General features: G+C 31.7%; 1 protein-coding gene across 1 annotated transcript in view; it reads right to left on the bottom strand.

Moving 5' to 3' along the window:
- Positions 1 to 18601, bottom strand: part of LOC149422995 (opioid-binding protein/cell adhesion molecule homolog) — a 243665-nt gene extending 225064 nt beyond the window's left edge. Inside the window, exon 1 of the mRNA XM_089632414.1 lies at positions 18463 to 18601. Coding sequence (XP_089488540.1) covers positions 18463 to 18553 — 91 coding nt within the window. The 5' untranslated portion in view covers positions 18554 to 18601. The remainder of the gene's footprint in view (positions 1 to 18462) is intronic.
- Between the last annotated feature and the right edge of the window lie 297 nt (positions 18602 to 18898).

The raw sequence follows: 18898 nt of genomic DNA, 5'->3' as shown, positions 1-18898 counted from the left end.
AAATTATACCGAATCCATTAAATTTCATAATTTTAACTCCCTCCAAACACGACGTCTAATTTTGATCAAATATTATTGCTTAAAATAATAATGGTCTGGACTCACCAGAACTTACCAATTTAATAAATCTTCATATTCCGTCTAGATCAACCCGAAAATCTGATTTATTTTATCTACCCTCGTGTAGAACAAACATTCGAAAAAATTCCCCAATTCCTCGTATATGGGCACAATATAATAAAAAAATTTACAGCATTGACATTTTTGGTAATAACCTAAAGAAATATCGATATGAAGTAATGCGTAAAGTCGATTATTAATATGAGAGTATGGAATGTATCGGCAGCATCTCCTATCCTCTTCCTATTTTCCTATTCTTCTCCCCTTCCTTTAACACCAAATTAATTTTAAGATATTAAAACTTCATTTCCAATGAACTTTAACATTAGATACTTATGTGGCTTGACTTCAGTTAACTTGTATATTTATATCTATCATTGTATATTATATAAAAGCTGGTTGTTTCTTACAAAATAAATAAATAAATAAAAGTACCAGCAACTAATATTTTTATTTTATTTATTTTTATTTATTTATTACTTATAAATTATTTAACATTATAAATGATAACAATATGCAGACTTATATATATAATTTTTTAGTTTTTTTATTCTACAACTCCATAAGTTGAGCTCCAGGAGCTCAACATATGTATATGTCAACAGATGTCTCTTAGTTTATTTATTTATTTTTTTATTTTTTTATTTTATTGTTTGTTTGTTAATATTACATAATACAATTAATGAACTTAAAATGTCCAACTAGGCGATTGCCCGTTTTAGGACATTCCAATATGATAATGTTTTTACATGTAAAATTATAGTAAATTATAGTGTTGACTATTCTGTTGTTAAAAAAATACATATGTATATTCATATTCTAGAATACTTTCAGTTATATCACGACATATTTTACTATTGTTTAGCTGACATAATAAACTAAAGAAATATTAATAGATAAAAACAAGAAAATGAATTTGAAAATGAAACTGAATTGAAGAAATTCTGTTGGTAAAGTAATACAAATGTATATTCATAATCTAGTATACTTTCAGTTATACCACGACATTTTTTTTTTTTTTTACTATTGTTTAGCTGATATAATAAACTAAAGAAATATTAAAAGATAAAACAAGGAAATGAAAAATAACAAAAAATAAAAAATGAAAGTAAAGAAGGAACTTTTCCTTGCAGGAAAAATATCACGAAGAATTGAACAATTTTCGAACTTTCTTTATGTAAAAATACAGTTCCTGTAATGCTAATATAATACCAATATAAGTTAAAATGTAAAGAACAACATTGCTCGTGAAATATTGACAGCAATTATAAATGGGGAAAACTGGGAAAATCTCGTAAAAATAGCAATTAATAGATTCATAGACACCATAATGGGTATGATTAAAGATGGAGGCTTAAATGATATATTGAAATCACTTGTTACGGCGAATAATGGATAAGAATAACCTTAACATATTACAATGGAATGCTCGAAGCTTACATTTTAAGAAACCTGATTTAGAAATATATTTACAGAGTCAACACATTAAAATTGCCCTAATATCAGAAACTTGGCTACAATTTCCTTACATTTTGACATTTAAAGACTATACAACATATAGACGAGACAGAGCCGATGGCTATGGAGGAGTTGCAATCTTAATCCATAAAAGTTTACAGTCAATTGAACGAACCCTAGATATCATCGGATCCTGTGAATTAGAATTATGCAGTGTTAACTTACTCAATGCTGGAAATCTGAAATCCGTCAACGTGATATATTGTCCTAGTAATATAAATGTTACAATTCAAACATGGAGGAAAGCTTTTGATCAGATGGGATCAGGTGCACTAGTAGGCGGTGATTTCAATGCCCACAATCCACTATGGGATAGAGCTATACGAGATACAAGGGGAGATCTCATTGCAGAAGCCTGCCAAGATTCAAACCTTATTATTGTCAATAACGGAGATATAACAAGATTAGGACATCCCGGACAAAGGAGTTCGAGCCCGGATATTACCCTGGTATCTTCAGAGCTCCTACTGACTTGTAACTGGAGGGTAGATTCAGATACGATGGGTAGTGATCATTTACCAATAATTATCACTTTAGAAGAAAATTGTTGTAACTATGAACCAATTTTGAAAAGAAATTTCAAAAAAGCAGATTGGAACAAATATAAATCCACGGTGGAAAAATTAATACAAAATCTTCCAGAACAAGCATTGTCAATCCAAGAGTACTATGATAAATTAGAAGAAGTTCTAAACAAAGGTGCAGATGAAAGTATTCCATTCTTTAAGAAGTCTAAAAATAAAGAATTCAAACCGAAGTCATGGTGGAATCAAGAAGTCTCGAAAGCTATAGCTGAAAGAAGATTAGCTCTGACTCGTTTACGGAAAAATGTTAATATTGACAATTACATAGAATTAAAGCGCAAGGAATCGAGTACTAGGCGGATAGTAAGAAAAGCAAAAAGGGATGGATGGAGAAAGTTCTGTGATTCTGTTGACTCTAATACAACCTACTCTGATATGTGGAAGAAAATGAAATGGTATAAGGGAATAGGAACCTCCCGTCCAAATATCTTTGAGAATAGCGAATCAGCGTTAGAGTATCTAAAATATCTGGCCCCAAACGAAGATCTAATTGAACATGTGTGGACAGAAGAAGAAACCTCGGATACTTCTGGCATTCACAAACCGATAACAGCTTCTGAACTAAAATCAGTATTAAAAATGAAAGATACATCCCCAGGAATAGATATGATATCTTATTCTATGATAACTAATTTACCTACTTCTTGTCATTTGCTTATTATCGATTTATTCAATTCAATTTTACGAACTTCCATATTACCTATGCAATGGAAACAGGTAAAAATTGTGCCTATAATTAAACCCGGAAGAGATCCGAAACTTATGACCTCTATAAGGCCAATTTCGTTAATTTCATGTCTTTGTAAAACTTTCAACACTATAATTACAAGACGATTAGAGTGGTATTTAGAAAGTAATTTTTTATTCGATAAGTCTACAATAGGATCTAGAAGAAAACTATCAACCATGGATAATCTGGGAAGAATGGTTACAGAAATACAAGTTGCCCAAACAACCAATGCCGTTACAATTGCTGCTTTTGTAGACATTAAAGATGCATACAATAATATAAAGATCGAAGAGGTCATTAAGGTTCTCATCTCTAAAGGTATAAAAGGAAAAGTTATAAAGTATATCTGGGAATATTTTAAACAAAGAATGATCATTATTAAAGAATCTAACATATTTGCTACACAAAGGTGCTCGAGAGGACTACCGCAAGGAGATCCCATGTCTGCCCTCCTATTCAATATTGGAACTTCTGGTATAGGAAACCATCCTCAAGTGAAACGCGTACAGTACATTGATGATTTTGGTATTTATTATTCAAGTAAGAAAGTAAAAACATGTGAAGACATTATTCAACAAGCTCTGTTAGAACTACAGAATGCTCTTCAAATAAAAGGTCTTGAAATATCGGAACATAAAACGAAAATATGTCTATTTGCAAGGGGAAAGAGACGAAACATCCTGAATATTAAAATAAATGATATACTTATAGAAAGAGTGGATGAACATAAGTTCCTTGGGGTGTGGTTGGATTACAGACTCGCTTGGAATAAACATATAAATAATACCTGTCTAAAATTGAACCAGCCGATGAATATTTTGAAAGTGTTGTCAGGCAAAAGCTGGGGAATTCATCCACTTCATATGAGAAGATTGTACACGTCCCTTATAAGAAGTCGATTAGATTATGGTAGTATACTCTTTCATAATTCTGCCAAAAGCAATATTGAAAAATTAGAGAGAATACAATCACGAGCCTTAAGAATATGTGGAGGCTTCCTGAACTCAACTCCGGTGCATGTCTTACAAAGTGAAATGTGTGCCCCTCCTTTGCATATAAGAACTTGGAAACTAGCTGCAAGATTTTGGCTAAGAGCTGTATCAATTGAAAATAATCCACTTGTTTTGGAAATTTTCAAACTAAAATCCTTGATACAAAACAGATTCTGGAATAATAAAAAATTACCTATGTTGATAAAAATTTGTACAGAAACTATTGATTGGAAAACAAATAGAAACAAATGTCTCGATATGTACTCCTTCGAAACCTGGGTTGGAGCAATTAATTTAGAATATATTGCAGTTGATATTCATGATTTCAATTACCCCAAAAGACATCTTTCATTGAGAGAAATTAGTAATGTCGTAAGCGATATGCTAATTAAGAAATATTCAGGATTCTACCAGATCTACACCGACGGATCGAAAAAACCGGATCAAGTTGGAGCTGCCTTCATTTCAATACAAAACAATTTTACACATAAAATAAAACTGAATAAAAATTGCACTATTATGAATGCAGAATTGATAGCAATCAAAGAAGCTGTGGAGTATTCAATTAAAAATAACTGGAATCAAATTGTAATATTAAGCGATTCTAAAAGCGCGCTTCAACATATCAAAAGTGTTTCAAAAGGAATTGCCTGCAGAAAAATAGCCTACAATATTGCAGATCAAATAATGCGGCTACAGCAGAAAGGTATGCAAATATGCTTGCAATGGATTCCATCTCACGTAGGAATACATGGGAATGAAGAAGCGGATTTGTTAGCAAACGAAGCATGTGTGAATGGACACATGTATGACTGGAAACCAGATGCCGAAGATTACTGCCAAAAAATTAATTTAACATGTAATATGATGTGGAATCAACATTTTGAGACTTTATCTACCAATAAGGGTATATGGTATAGAAAACTCCAAAAGGAACCGTTTAAAGAACCCTGGTTCACTGAGGTTAATCTGAAAAGATCAGAAATGAGAATAATTTTTAGATTAAGATCCGGACATGCACTAATGGGAAGAGTATTGTGTTTGATAGGCCTCTCTGATTCTCCAATGTGCTCAATATGTGATGAAATTGAAGATGTCCAACATACATTAACAAAGTGCATTAAGTATGAACAACAGAGAGTGACAATATTGATGACCTCGGACCCATCGGAAGTTCAGAATTTAATAGCCTCAACAGAGTTCTATGCCATATCAAGAATCATGAAATTTATTCGATCATGTAAATTGGAAAATATTTGAAAGTGTAATCTTGGACAAAAGGCACCTTTTAAAGAACTTATAAATTATAATTAAAATATTTTAATATTGTAATTTTAAAAACAGATGAGGCAAAAAATGACAGCATTATGTGAGTCAGAAGCCTCGTTAATAAATTAAAAAAAAAAAAAAAAAAAAAAAAAAAAAATGTAAAGAAGAATGTAAAGATTTATTAAAAAATTATAGATTTCTGTTTAATATGGTACGAATATGACAAATTAGATTCCTGTTTAACATATTAATTAGTTTATTTTATTTGTCAAGAGAGCGACATTAGTAAATTCCTCTTTTACCAAAGTAACCTACGTTCTTTTGTTTTCTGATATATTTTTCTCTTCTTGCTTATACAATTTTTGGACTCAACAAACAACAGCTTGTGACCGAAGTGTTCTCCTGTTTTAGTATTATAAATGGAAATGGAGTAGATAATAAATGTGATTGACATACCAAACAGTGCTTTAATGTAACAGGTATCTAGCGTTATGCGTGGCCTGAACCCTTTAATTATTAGGAGACGAAATTTGGCCCCAAACATCATACGAATTTGGGTTCCTGATATTTAAAGGTTTAATCGATTAATTTTTGTTACATTTCTTAATCCCCCCGCATTCACTCTTTTTTGGTTATCGGTATTTTATTGTTGTGTTTGTCTCATTCTTACTTCAATGCATTTATTTATTTATTTTATATTTCTTCATTCTCTCCATAAAACGGTTACACCAATATATTACGGAGAAGATAACAAATTTGAAGTGTTTATAAGTATAAAATAGTCATGGGGATAGTCTTAATATTTTGTGACATTCTTCAAAAGATGGTTACTGAACTGTCTGTAAGAGATGTTGAAAATATTGATGGTTTCTGTATTTGTCATAATTTTATCATATACCTACTGACCGATGAAGTTAAGATATAAGCAAAACGGTAACCGGATAAATCATCACAATGATAATTCATCATCACGTCATAAAAAGTGATGAAACAAAAACTTTATTAACTGGGTTATGTAGGTAAGGTTAGGTTAAAAAAATGTTTTTTCATCGTTTCTTATGACTTTAAATCACCTTTTAAAAATGTGTTAAATTGTCACTGTGTTGAGTTATCAGGGAACCAAGCAAAACCAAAGTTATATAAATACTTTATATCATCTAATAAATTCAAATTGGAAGGCGGACTTGGGTACCGCTACACCGGGAACCATTTATTGGATAACCAACACCTCTGTCAGATGTCACCCCACGTGGTTCGCTACTTTTGGTGATTTAGCACGGGTGCCCGAGTGGCGTGCCAGATCAGGAGATGCTGGTTTAGAGAGACCCTTTAATCTCTCGAACTGGTCTCTCGACCCATCGCCTTGCGCCGCAGTGGGAGGGATATATTCATATCTCCTTCACTCCTCGATACGCTGATCTCCAGATTCCACACAGCTCCCGAAAGATAACATAGGCTCTGATGGAAATAATTTTTTCCTCTTGTATTGGGTTAATATAAAAAAAAACATTATCCACTACAACTTCTCTTCTCTTACTCAAAGCTTGGAGTTATTCAGTTTAATTGATTCTGGTTTAGTTGGGAAGTGACGGCTTAAATCAAAAATTTAAATACACAATTATGTACGTAGATAACAAAAGCTTTTCACACCGAAATTTGCTACAAATAAACTATTGCCTGGTGGCAATTTAAATTTTTAAGTAGGCTTTAACCTATATTGGGAAGAGTTTGGGAATTTGCTATTATTGTTGGTAGGTGTAAATAATTGAATGGCCTACTAAAACGTAATTTAGCTGGTACAAAATCATGCTAATCTTTGTTTAACATGTTATTGTTAGGTTTCAAAGCCTTTATTCATATTCACGGCTAGTTATCGACGCTTTCCCGTTCATGTTATATTGGAAACAATCAAATCAATGCTTAATTGTATATGATGCAATGTCCGGGAGCAAGGGCAAAAATGGATGCTGGTGTGACTAGTTTTATTTTATTTTTAAATGTCTTTATTATGAATAGAATACTATTAAGGAATGATAGTTGCACATTCACTGATATATTAAAACTAATTATCGATTATTGTTTTCTACGATTCCAGAGTGAGAACAATTTCGCGAAATTTTAAAATGGTAATGTAGGAGAAAAAAACACACCACCCAAATATAATCAATTTTATGAAAAAAAAACTGAATTGTTTTATTGAGTTACCATGACAGCTTACTTTTTAAATTAACCTAATTATTGATAACAAAAAATTAAGTAGTGTTATTGGATATTCAAAATTTCCATATCGTATCGGTCAGTGAGTGAGTTGGCATCGCGTTTTAGTCCCACCCATTTTCGTTCATTTCTTCGACTGGCTAAGTCGTCCATCACAACACGAGCAATATTTTCCGCTAACTATGGTGGCATTATGAGATTTAAAATATTGTCAGGTTATTCGTAATCCGGGAATATTTGTCTTTCTTTTAAACAAAAAAAATATTTTTAATTGTACGGAAATTACTTGAGACACTTTTCGTAGTCATGAATTATGAATTTTTTGCAAATATTTCTTCAACTTATTTTTCTGTACAATTTAACGCATCTAAAATATTCAAGCCGATGACAATATTACAGTCAAAAAAACTTACTTATTAATGATTAAACGTTACAGTATTTTTCATTTGAAGCATTTTCAGTGTACAAAAAGACTAGCAGAACTTTTTTTATTGATAAACCTTTTATAAATTTTATGTAAATTTACATTTTTTAAATCAAAACGGAATTTCACAATCAAACTTGAAAACCTAAAAAATCTTTTTTATTAAATATTAAAATACGTTAGATAGTTTTACATCAGCTAGTGAGTAGGTACCTACCCGTTAAGAGTTAATTTTTATATTAAAATTTCATACGTATGAACATTAAGAAATTAAGATGGCCATTGCAAGCTAAAACTCGAAAGGCACAAAATAATCAAAAATAACATTTTTAAATTATTTTCCAAAGAATACAGCAATATTATTGATTGTCCTTTTGCTGTTGGCAGAAGTATCACTTGCTCCCTTTGTATCGCGGAAGACGGGCGCGATTGTCCGTGACGATTGCAAACAAGGGTGCGACAATGGGATGGCATTCTTCGGAACGGTCCGAGACAAGATCTGCTGTACACAGGGCCGGCCCTGAGCCATACGGCGCCTGGTGCAACTAAAATTTTGGCACCCCTTATCAAAACCAGTAGACGCCTAGGTAAGTTATCACTGTAATCAATAATATTTGGATAATTTGTATTTTTGTGTAGCGCCATTTTTATGGAAAATAATCTGTTTTAAAAAAGACTATCGTGTGTTAAGTATTGTCAGCGCCCTGGCAAGACGGAGGGGACTGCTCCAATTGCGCCAGCATAGGACCGGCTCTGGCTTTACCTTGTATCTACGTACTATACCTACGCTGTAACCTGTACCTACAGGTACAGTTTCTTGTACCAACTCGCATTGTCCCGGAGATTATCGCTAGCGTGGTGGAAAACGTCGGAGGAGTTAAATAAGAAAAATTATATTTCCACAATGCTGCAGTTGGAAATATTGATTCAGCTTTTCCTAAGATAAAACAACAATATTGGTAGATACTATAGTAAAAATGATATTTCATTTATTTGTAAAGTGCAGTTTTCGTGAGAAAAAACACCTTTAGGGCGCTATTTATATATAAATGCGGACTAATAATAATAATAAACTAGCAGTTAAAAACCCGCTCCGCGGGTTTTTGCTGCTAGGCCCTGCGGGCGGCACTTGGTTGGGCTGCGCCCAGTTGAAGTGATATTAACAACAGTTACATTTAATAGATAGATATTAGGTCATTCACAGAGAGAGGGTGAGTATATATTGTTAAAACACGGAACAGGAAGGAGTTAATGAATAATAACATGCTCAATTTAGGCATAATAAGAATGACAGTTGTTTGAATAAATGAAATTTTACGTATTTGTGATGGATTATTTCAAATGAAACACTATTATTGACTACATGTCTACAAATGATATTAACTGTTATGGTACCTAATATAATTTGCTCATAGGAGACTTGCAGTGCTTAAATATGTGTTACAACCGTCAATGTCTATAAGTTGAATCAATATCGTATAGTTTGTCACAACAATTAAAGATAGTTACAACAAAGTTGACTGAAATAATACATTATTACATATTGATTAATTGTACCCGTGTTTATGGATAAAAGGAGGGTAATTGTGCAATGTGATTAGCAGTCGGTTTAATTAAAAGGTGTGAATTTTACTCCAACTGGTGGTAATTCTTTTCCTAAAACTGTTACTGTATCTAATAAAGTTTAAAGTTAGATTATATATACACCTTCATCAGGAGAGTAAAAATCTATATATAAAGGTAGATTATTACAATATAGCGCCCCTGAGGTGATATCTCACAAAAGCGGCGCCATGCAAATTGTCCAATTAATAAATAAATATAATGTTTACATTTTATTATGTACGTATGCATTGATATACAATGGAAATAGATAAAATAATGTTATCCGATTAAACTTTATTTTATTAAAAAACAAATAACTTTTTTAACTTCACTTTATTATATACAACCAATACATGTTTCATGAACGAAGTATACACCGAAGTCAAAAATTAAATATAGATTACAATTGGAAAAAAGAAGTGGAAGGAGGGGGGAGGGGTAAGAGTAGGCTGGGTTTATAAGAATTAGGAATTACAATATGAAAGACCAGTTAAGTGGGAAAATATTTAAAAGAGAGTTTATAAAAAAAAAATTCTTGTTAATTACATCTACTTTTATAAACATGTTCTCTTATTTCTAAAATTTCGAAATTATTTATTTGTGATGCTTTATATCCTGTGTGAAGTATTTTAAGACCTGAAATTTTTTTTTGCATATAACCATAAAACAATATATTCATAAGACAAATAACATTTAATAACGGTTATTCTAATAAATTGATAGTTGAAATACTAAATAAAATAATTAAACATATTATCTTCAAACGGTATTTTTACCCTAGTTCTTAAGATATAAATAAACAATGGCGTAGAATTCTGTTTGTGGATAACGACACTTCTAAAATTATATATGTATATAAACATTCCTGGTACTATTCAACCGGCGTTTTACACTAATTACAGAATGAATAAATATATTCTTAATAATATAGATTGCGAAAATCAAACAAAAAAATCAGGAGTTTATAAACTCAATTGGGCTGGATTGTAATTTATTTTACAAAGGTAGAACCAATAGAAACTTTGAAGTCAGAACTAAAAAACATCTCGGGGTTCTAAATGGAAATAGTGAATATGAGTTTGCAAATCATCTTTTGAATCACACTTTCGATAAAAATTCAGGACTTAAAATACCTCACTCAGGATTAAAGCATCGCAAATAAATAATTTAGAAATTTTAGAAATTAGAAAACATGTCAATATAAAATCAGATGTAATTAATAAGCAAAAAAAAAATTATAAATAATAATGAAAAATGCCATTGCAAAGTAGAACTAAACTTCCAGAAGAAATCTTATTATTAAACGCTTGATGTTCAAGTAATTTTGCATATTTAAATATACGCGCCAGTCATTTGATTCGTTTCTTCACCGCCAGAGGGGCGCTCTGTCGGCCACCTAGCCGCGATGCGTATCGGGTATCGGCCATATTGAATTAACGCGTCCTTTTTTCGTCAAACGTCAAACGTAATCACGTAATTGTGGATAATTTTCACTGTAATGTAATTAATCCAATGGATTATGAACTTTCTAAGACATATTTTCTTCGATATTATCCAAAAATTGTATGAGCAGAAACGATATTTTTTAAGAAATATCGTATTACATGTGGCGATTCTATTTCAGTATGAAATCGTGTCTTAATCTTTAAAGTCTTATTTAAACACAATTTGAATTTGACCAATCACAGGGCCTACACCTTCCAGACGCTGGAGTAATAATATTATCAGATACATTACTAACACATTATGATAATAATTTTACGTACATTTTTATTAATAATCGATCGGAATCTATAAGCAACGCGAAGCAATCTCCACCAAGCTCCATTATTGTTATTTTTAAACATGAAAATAATTTTTTCATAGAATTAGTTTTTTTTTAAGATTATTTCTCTGAATTAAATTTCCCTTCTGCGTAGTAGTTTTAAATTCTTGCTGTCACCCAGAATTTTGTTTGGTATCACTTTAAAATGTCACCTTCGAAAGTTATAAATTTTTAAAAAAATAATAATTCACCTTCTCTAGATTTTTTGACATATTATATCAGATTAAAATTGTGTGAAAAAGCCATATACAGAACTTAAAAATACATATTGTATTCCTATTACAGACTTGGGGGGTTATAATTAATTGGCCAAAATCTAAATTATACATACCAAAAATGGTGTGTGCAAATGAACAGTGGGCTTTGAGCAATCATCATACTAACAATTATTTGCGAAATTTGGGAATCCAATAAATAACTTAATTGCAGAATTTGAAATATCATCACACAAATTTTATTGATTGTGACTGTGAATGTTCGCGATATATTCATGTACTTTGAGAATCTATTAACATTATTTATTGTTTTAAAATTAAAATATGATATATTTATCCAAAACACTAACTAGGTTGCATTTAGTTCAAGTTGAATCTTGCGATCATACATAAAGATATCAGCCTATAAAAAATCGCGGTGATAAAAATGAAGATAATGTTGGTAGTTCTTATTCACAGTGTGATACAGTTAAATATGACCGAAGGAACTAGGGTCCCATTAGCGCAGTCGGTAGAGCAGCGCCCCGGCAAGGCGAAAATCCTGGGTTCAATCCCAAATGCGATCTTTATCTGATTTATGTGTTTCAAATTTTCGTATTATGAATCGCTAATATTATCTTCAATATTACAATGTAGGTTCAACTAATTAGGTTAAATAAACATTTTAGTAAAACTGTTCAAGATAATTGAGCAAAATTACTATGTTCCGTAGATACAAGAAATAATAATATTAGTTAAGATGAGAATGATAAGTAAAATGATATTTAAGTTAAGAAATAGTATTACATATTACCTGTATGTGTACTCAAATTAAACCAAATTTAAAAAAAAATTACTTAACCATTAAAATGGCCACCATCTTGAAACGGAACGGGCAAGAAAATTTACAAACAGGACTTCGCAAGGCTCACTCTATAAAAAATGCATCGTCTCATGCAATTCTTCTGCTGTTGATTCTTGACATTACGCAACTTAAGTATGTAATTCATCTGGTACTAGATTGTTCCATCATTCAATTTCTCGTATATTCTCTCTTTGCGCTTATTTTTCTGTTAAACCGATCTTCTGTTCACTCCCACCACCTAACCGTCTGTTTCTTGCAATCTTTTCTAATCACCACGATTGTTATGTGGTGATACACAATTTCAAACGCACACGCCTCAGAGATCATATTTCTACAGCATTCAGTAAAGTTTTATTTAAATCATTCAATTAAGTTTTCTTCTAATTTCATGTCATGAAACAACTTTACATCGATTAAACAAAATGTACTTAACCTGTCATTTTTAATTATTGTTTGTTATGTAGGTATTTATAAGAAAACAAAGCTACTTTATTTTATAAAAATGCTTCAAGTGGGTTTACTTCTTGATAGTTCTAAATACAGTATAACATTGTACAGAAAAATACCTCTGGTATTATCGAATGCAACGTGAACCGTGAAACACGATGTGACAAATCCGACATGCGAAAAATATCAAGAAAAAATATATTTTTGAGAATTTTATAAACGGAGTTTGAAGAAGGAGAAACATTGTTTATTAAATATTATTTTCGTTCTAGTCTAGAAACCAATACAATATTAAATTCATATTTGGTTCCAGTTTTTCAGTTATCCAAGTTATTATATATTGTAGCAACAAATTAGTTTTCCTGGTATGAACGATATTGACTTTACAAAGTTTTTATTTATTTATTCAGTCTTTATTGTGCTTAGTAATTGCACTATTTCCAAACTATAAAGCCTAAATTCTTTCGAAGATAACTGGATAAGAAATAGTTTTTTCAGTTAGGGCACCGGAATTAATATTCATTAAAATAAACTCACGTTTTCACATTGTTTTTCATTGTCTCCTCATAGTATAGAATTTCGATTTTGATTTTCAACAGTTATTAATGTTAAAAATATAATTTTAAAAATATTATTACGCAGATACTGTACTTTCTTAATGCGTCGCTTTGTTACAAACACTTATTTAATTTTCATAAATCGGCTGTTGGTTACAATTTTTTAGGTCTTAGCTAACAATTAATTAGTTAGTCGTTTACAAACAGGGTGCAGGTTATTATAATTAAATTGTATATATCACCATTTAATTCAAATAATAGACATATTTCGAAACAAACGGTTTCTTTGTCACGATGAAAATACTGCGAAGATATCATTGGTTTTAAAACATCTCGATTATCTTGTAGTGGTGAATACAAATTAATTTATTTTTATTTGTATTAAAATTATGCCACAAAATGAATTTGAGAATTGAAGAAGTTATCATAATGGACAGTTGCCCATTGCATTGTTATTCGAGATGTTAACCTATTCATAACTAACTAACGTAACTCTGATAAATGTAAACTGACAAAATTTTATCTAAAAATATACTATTATGTTGGTTTAAAGTAAGCTCACAGCTAAGTTCAGAAGGCTAAAGGATCTCTGGTGATAAACTGTTCGACGAACGACCTTAAATCTCTAATCCTTAGAAATACCGGTTCGGCTTACTGCGTAATACATAAACAATTGAAAAGAGAAAAAACTAAAGGCTCCATAATAAAATTTCGCGATGAGATGAATAAATCGTTTTAAAATGTAAATTATAATCGAAAAAAATCCGAAGCCAACAATAATGATGCTGCAAAAGGGTTTGCAGAAATCCTATTTCTCTTAATATTTACTGATAAACTCGTAAATAAGTTCAACCCGTAATAGGTTCCCTAACATATTCCGATAAAAATTCTATGGAGTTAAAAAGAAAAGGGAGTAAAGCGATTCTCAATAACCGGGAAGTCGACCTTTATTCGAAATGAAAAGGAAAACTTGTAATGGCTGTTAAAAAATAAACGAATTTAGTCTTGGATGGATAATCTCTTCCATAGTTCCTCTTGAAAGGCCCCATTGAAAGGGTTGCTTCGAGAAGTCTTCAGAAGTTTGAAAATGCTGAATATTTAATGATCAATTTCAATTTTCCACGGAAGATCGGCACGTTATTGATTGGAAGTACGGCGTCCCGACATGCAGCTGGATTGGAAAATAGGTGAAAAAACAGCCATTCAAATGGATGAAGATTCAACTTGCATCGGAGCTTCGGATCGCTCGAGCTCTAGAGCGAATTATGTATTCATTGGAAATCTCCTGCAAAGATTTGTCCCAATTAGCTTTCTATCTGCAGACAGCAGAACGCTTTTCTTAAAAACATTTCTCTACAACGTTGATTAACTATAAGCTGAGTTAACGTGCGATGATGTTTATATTTTTCCTCTTTATACGATATTAAGTAGAATTATTTTATTATAATTCCTACGAAGAGTGTAGTCCCGCTTGTTTGTATTAGCAAAAACTCTCGAACAAGGAAATTATGCATTTTTTTAGATGACGATCGTTTTTTCTGACCAAGACATTAATTTAATTGGAGCCTTGAAACGTCCACGTTTCTGTAAGAAAATAATACAGCATACTATATTGACGTATCCATGCATAAAAAAAAAATCACATTTTTAAGTCGAGTAAGCACTGTTAATACCAACACAATATTATAAAAAACAGATTACTAATATTTTGAACATTTTAAAAAAGTGAAGCAAATGTTATTTGTACAAATAATATTTTGAAATTTCTGGATACAACTTTTAATATAATTATAATTAATTTAGTGCTGTATATTAGCCACCAAGTCCAGATCAAAATTTAACTAATTAAGAGGAACGGCTGCGCCGCCTTTTTCATTCAAACCTAAATTTGGAATAATTGGCCAAAATACCCAGCCAAACTGTATTATTATTATTATTAAATATCTAGTACAGATATGTGCTATTTTATTTATTTTTGTTTTAAATTATTAAATACAAAGTCCATTAAATAATTCAAACGTTATGATTTTAAAGGCAACTTTGGTCATTTTGTAAGCTAACGATAATTATTAAAAATAATTATTTAGCCCTAACTACTATGTAAAAATAATAAATTTTAATATGCAATTAATAAAAATGATTTAAATCTGCTTTTGTGATGGGAATGAATATAAATTATAAATGACTAATTTACGTTGACTCAAAACATAAATTTAAATTTTATATTTCAAATAAAATTTAGGTAATTTTTTTTTTGATAAATGACTCGCAAAAACAATGAACGAAAAAATCAAATTGAATATGATGTGAGATTTTCATGACTAGAAGCATTATAGTGATTTATTTTTGGGGTAACTTTTCGGACCGTATTATAGTGTCCACCATCAGATGTGTAATACACACTTATTCCACATCTGCCTTGATGGTGGGCACTGTAATACTAAAGAAGGAGGTAGCCCAATTCGACATAATACCGCCAAAATAAATCACTTGAGTTCTTTAATAGCCTTTATTTCACTATTGAAAACATCAATAAATAAAATAGCACTCATACCTACTGGATATTTCGGTTCCATGATAACTCAACATAGTGACAATTCAACACACCTTTAAAAATGTGATGAATTATCATTTTGATGATTTATCCGGTCACCGGATATTTCTCATACAATACGAATAATTTTTTTTTTAAAGAATGACCGAAATTCCCTGTTTACGAATAATCTGACAATATTTGCAGATCTCCTACTACCACCACAGTAAACGGAAAATGTTGCCTGTGGTGATGGAGGACTTAGCCAGACGAGGAATTGGACAAACTACGCCTGGGTGGAACCCAAACGCGATGCCAACTCAGACACCGACCGGCATTATGTAACTGAATAATATTATTATTATTATTATAATCAGTTTGGTTAGATATTTTAGTTTTAAATATAATTTTAAGTTTTGTACGAAAAAGGACGTGCAGCCGTTCATTTTGACACTCTCTTCAAGATGTATTTATGATTAAAAAATAAAAATATGAACTTGAATTTTACTTTGAAAGAAAACATTTCGCATTGCGATCTAATATTTTTTTTATTTCGATTAAGTAATCAATAATAATGTTAAAAGTTGAAAAATAGTTTGTTAAACATAATATCGGAGAGCGTAGGTATACATGGTTGAAGAATTTACACTCCACCGGTTCCCCTGGGGGACATTCGTACTGCACCAAGCGACGCCCGATGCTTTCCAATGACTAACAAATCCCAGCTTTCCGATATAACTCGAAGAATATTGCAACTTTTTTAATAATTTGTGGAAGCTTTAAATTTTATTTGAAATAAAATTCGTTATGAAAGTGTATATGTTAGGCACACAAACGCAGAAACCGCCGCGACCTGGAATTTATACTTACGTCAGAACATTTCATTGATCCGGAAACTTCTATTATCTACAAACCACTGATAACATTATTAATCTTATTTATATTCGGGGTGAAATTTCAAACGCATTTAGATTATTTAATTGGTCATACTGTGTTATGTTTTTTATCGCTGGAGTATAGGAGGTTTATTATCTTTAACGATGGACGTGTTGTTAATACAGTATAATATTTATAACATATATATTTATGAGTATGTCAGTATCGGTAAGGTTTTGTCTGATATTTATGATAAATACTTAAAGATAAAATTATCAAATTAAATACCTACCAACTCACCAGCAAGCGCACTGAATTCTCAACTACTAAAAAATGCTGAAAAATATACATGTCTGCCATTTTTAGAATAATTGTGATAAAATATAATGATGTTTAAAATAAAATTGATCAGAAACGGAAAAATATTTTTAGAAATTATTATAATATGTGAATCAAAAAAATTTTAGCGGTTTTGAACAAAATACATCACACAGCAAAATACACTTAATAATTGCACATGTCACATACACACCAAAGAACACATAAGTACAAACAGTCCAATGTTGCGCATGTCGCATACATACCAAAGAACACATAAGTACAAACAGTCCAATGTTGCACATGTCACTGACATACCAAAGAACACATAAGTACAAAAAGTTCAATGTTGCACATATCACATACACACCAAAGAATACATAAGTATAAAAACTCCAATGTTGCACATGTCACATACATACCAAAGAACACATAAGTACAAAAAGTCCAATGTTGCACATGTCGCATACAAATCAAATAACACATAAATAATGCTTGGTGTAACTATAAGTGACCAGCTCAGGTACGGGGGCTCCATCGAAGCCAGAGTAAAGTTGGCCTCTCAGAAGCTGGGCGTACTGTACAGGGCCCGCAGATACTTTAATAGTACACAACTGCTCACCCTGTACAAATCGCAAGTGCGCCCTACTGTCGAATTTGGCAGCCATCTCTGGTCTGGAGCCCCAAAATACCTGAAAAAAACCCTTGACTCTGTGCAGAAACGGGCGGTCCGTTTGATAGATTCCCCAATCTTAACAAACGGACTGCAATCTTTAGAGCACAGGCGTCAGGTAGGTATGCTGTCCTTGTTCTATCGGTATTACAATGGAAGATGCTCTGAGGAACTAGCGTCATTGATCCCTTCGGCACCGGTGCGTAGTCGGGGTACACGCCAAACGCGCGCCCAAAATTTGTACACAGTTGACACTTGTCACATGAGAACGGGTCGCTTCTACGATTCGTTCTTAAGTTCAACAGCTCGGCTGTGGAACGAACTGCCGGTCTCTGTGTTTCCTCCCTCCTACAACATGGGACTCTTCAAGACCCATGTTCACTCCTTCCTCTCCACAAAAAGACCCTCCACACAGCATCCCCAAAGATGACATAGGCCCTGAGGGAAATTATTTTCTTCAGGGCCTCCTGTGTGGAGTAAATATATAAAAAAAAAAAAATATATATATAAAAGTCCAATTTTACACATGTCTCATACTCACCAAATGTAGGTGGGTGGTACCTATAATATCTGTAAATAATATGTAATAGCTTAACTAATATGTCTTATGTGTAGGTATTCTAAAAATCTTAATAGTTACCAAGTTGTTCCAATAAAAGGCATAAACTAAACAATACATCGCCCAAAATAAATAAAAGTAAGACTGGTTACTTACGTAAAACGTCGCAGAGTCCTCTTGATAGTAGAATGAAGAACAAGTAATAGAACAAGTTTATTTGGCATTTAATTTTCAATATCGCCATCATGTTTTTGAAAGTTTTTTTCACATTTGTTTAGTAATCGAACTTTATTTTAATGACCACAAACAGGTAATATTTATAAACACGCAATTTTTATCTATTTTCATTAGAAGAATCCATTTATTCGTTATCAATATTGTTCATTGTTACACGGAAGGTAGTTAAAACAAAACCGATGTTGATGGAGATCATAAAATTCACCAAGAGCTAATCAAACCGGTAATTTTCTGTAAAGTTAAGTCAGTGAAGAGCCATAATCGAGGAACGACAGTAGTTTTCAAATAGCTGAGATTGTTGATACTCGTTATTACTGCTGATGTGAATGTTGTTTTACTGCAAGTATATAAATAA

Source organism: Hesperophylax consimilis, chromosome 6 (assembly GCF_061612785.1).
Source record: "Hesperophylax consimilis isolate HC1 chromosome 6, BYU_Hcon_1.0, whole genome shotgun sequence".
In the NCBI taxonomy this organism is placed as follows: domain Eukaryota; kingdom Metazoa; phylum Arthropoda; class Insecta; order Trichoptera; family Limnephilidae; genus Hesperophylax; species Hesperophylax consimilis.
This window is presented reverse-complemented; position numbering and strand designations above follow the sequence as displayed.